Raw genomic sequence first — 1248 nt, forward strand, 5'->3', positions numbered from 1 at the left:
TCTAGATGTTGCTGTTTATATTTCTAATCGGATTTCAAGTCAGCAATTACATTTCAAAGCCTTTCATTCAGCTGCCCTAATGGAGTGAGGGCTTGGAAAATGAATTCAGACGTAAAACTTGACTAGATTTTGCCCTTAATTGGAGAATGACATTTTGGGAGATCAAAGCTAATTTGTCTGCAAAAGTTAGCCCCAGAGATGGGCAAAAGAAGAAAATAATAACGCGGGGAGGACGCAGGTACGCCGGCTGCATGCACCTGCACGGGCAGCCTGTTCGTACCGCACCATGGCTCCTCCGGCAGTGGGAAGGACTCGCTCACGCCAACGCGGTGCTGGCCTGGCCACCCCTGCCCGCTCCCGACGCCCTTGAGGAGAGGTGGAAAGCAGCGCCTCTCCCCCAGCCCTGGCATGGCTCAGAACAAAGCCAGAGCCCCACCAACCCCCTGCCCCGGCAATCGTGAGTTCCAGCTCCCCACACGGCCATGCTCGGAAAGGCAGCGGCGCTGCTGGCTCCTGGCAAGGGACTCGGTGGGACCCAAACCTGCACCCGGGCTCCCCAGCTCCCCCCAAGGGTGGAGTCCTTGTATTTATTTATTCTGCAGCACACTGTATTCACAGTACATTAAGCATTTCCATTACCTAAAATAATTAGGTGATAGGAAGCGAAGTGCTCCCTCTAATTTGCTGTCCTTAAATAAAATTAATGTTGCTGTGATGTTGGGCCCCGGCCATTTGTCTTTTCCAATTATCCACCCGCCCTTCCATCTATTATCTATTCTGATATACAACTCAATTATTTCCTCTGTCTACGAGCACACGCCACTCCGAGCAGCATGGGGAGCCAGAGGGGGCCCAGCCCAGCCCATGGACATCCCCCCGCTGCCCCCGAGAACCACCCCACAGCCAGACAGGGGGTACAGGCAGGGCGGGCAGCCTGGGCCAGGCAGGAGGGTCCTGGAAGACGCCGGGTACTTACACGATGGCGTCTGTGTCCTGGGCGAGCCGGGGTGACGTGCAGCCCAGGATCTCCCCTGGAGACAGCGGCTTGCACTGGGGCACACACACCTTGTACTGGGAGCGCAGCTCCGGCGATGCCGCCTGCAGGAGACGCAGGGTCAGCCGGACAGCAGGGACAGACCGTGGCACAGAGCATGGCCGAGGCTGGTGGTCCCTGGCACTGCTGGGGACCCTTGGGGACATCCTGGCTGTGGCAGTGCCAGCTCCATGGGGCACCAGCAGCAATGGCTG

General features: G+C 57.5%; 1 protein-coding gene across 1 annotated transcript in view; it reads right to left on the reverse strand.

Moving 5' to 3' along the window:
- DPH1 (diphthamide biosynthesis 1) overlaps nt 1-1248 on the reverse strand; it is a gene marked incomplete at both ends in the record, with an annotated part of 4476 nt that overhangs the window by 321 nt on the left and 2907 nt on the right. The window contains one exon of the mRNA XM_009584265.1: nt 977-1139. Coding sequence (XP_009582560.1) covers nt 977-1139 — 163 coding nt within the window. The remainder of the gene's footprint in view (nt 1-976; nt 1140-1248) is intronic.

This window comes from Fulmarus glacialis, unplaced genomic scaffold, assembly GCF_000690835.1.
Source record: "Fulmarus glacialis isolate BGI_N327 unplaced genomic scaffold, ASM69083v1 scaffold26108, whole genome shotgun sequence".
NCBI lineage: Eukaryota > Metazoa > Chordata > Aves > Procellariiformes > Procellariidae > Fulmarus > Fulmarus glacialis.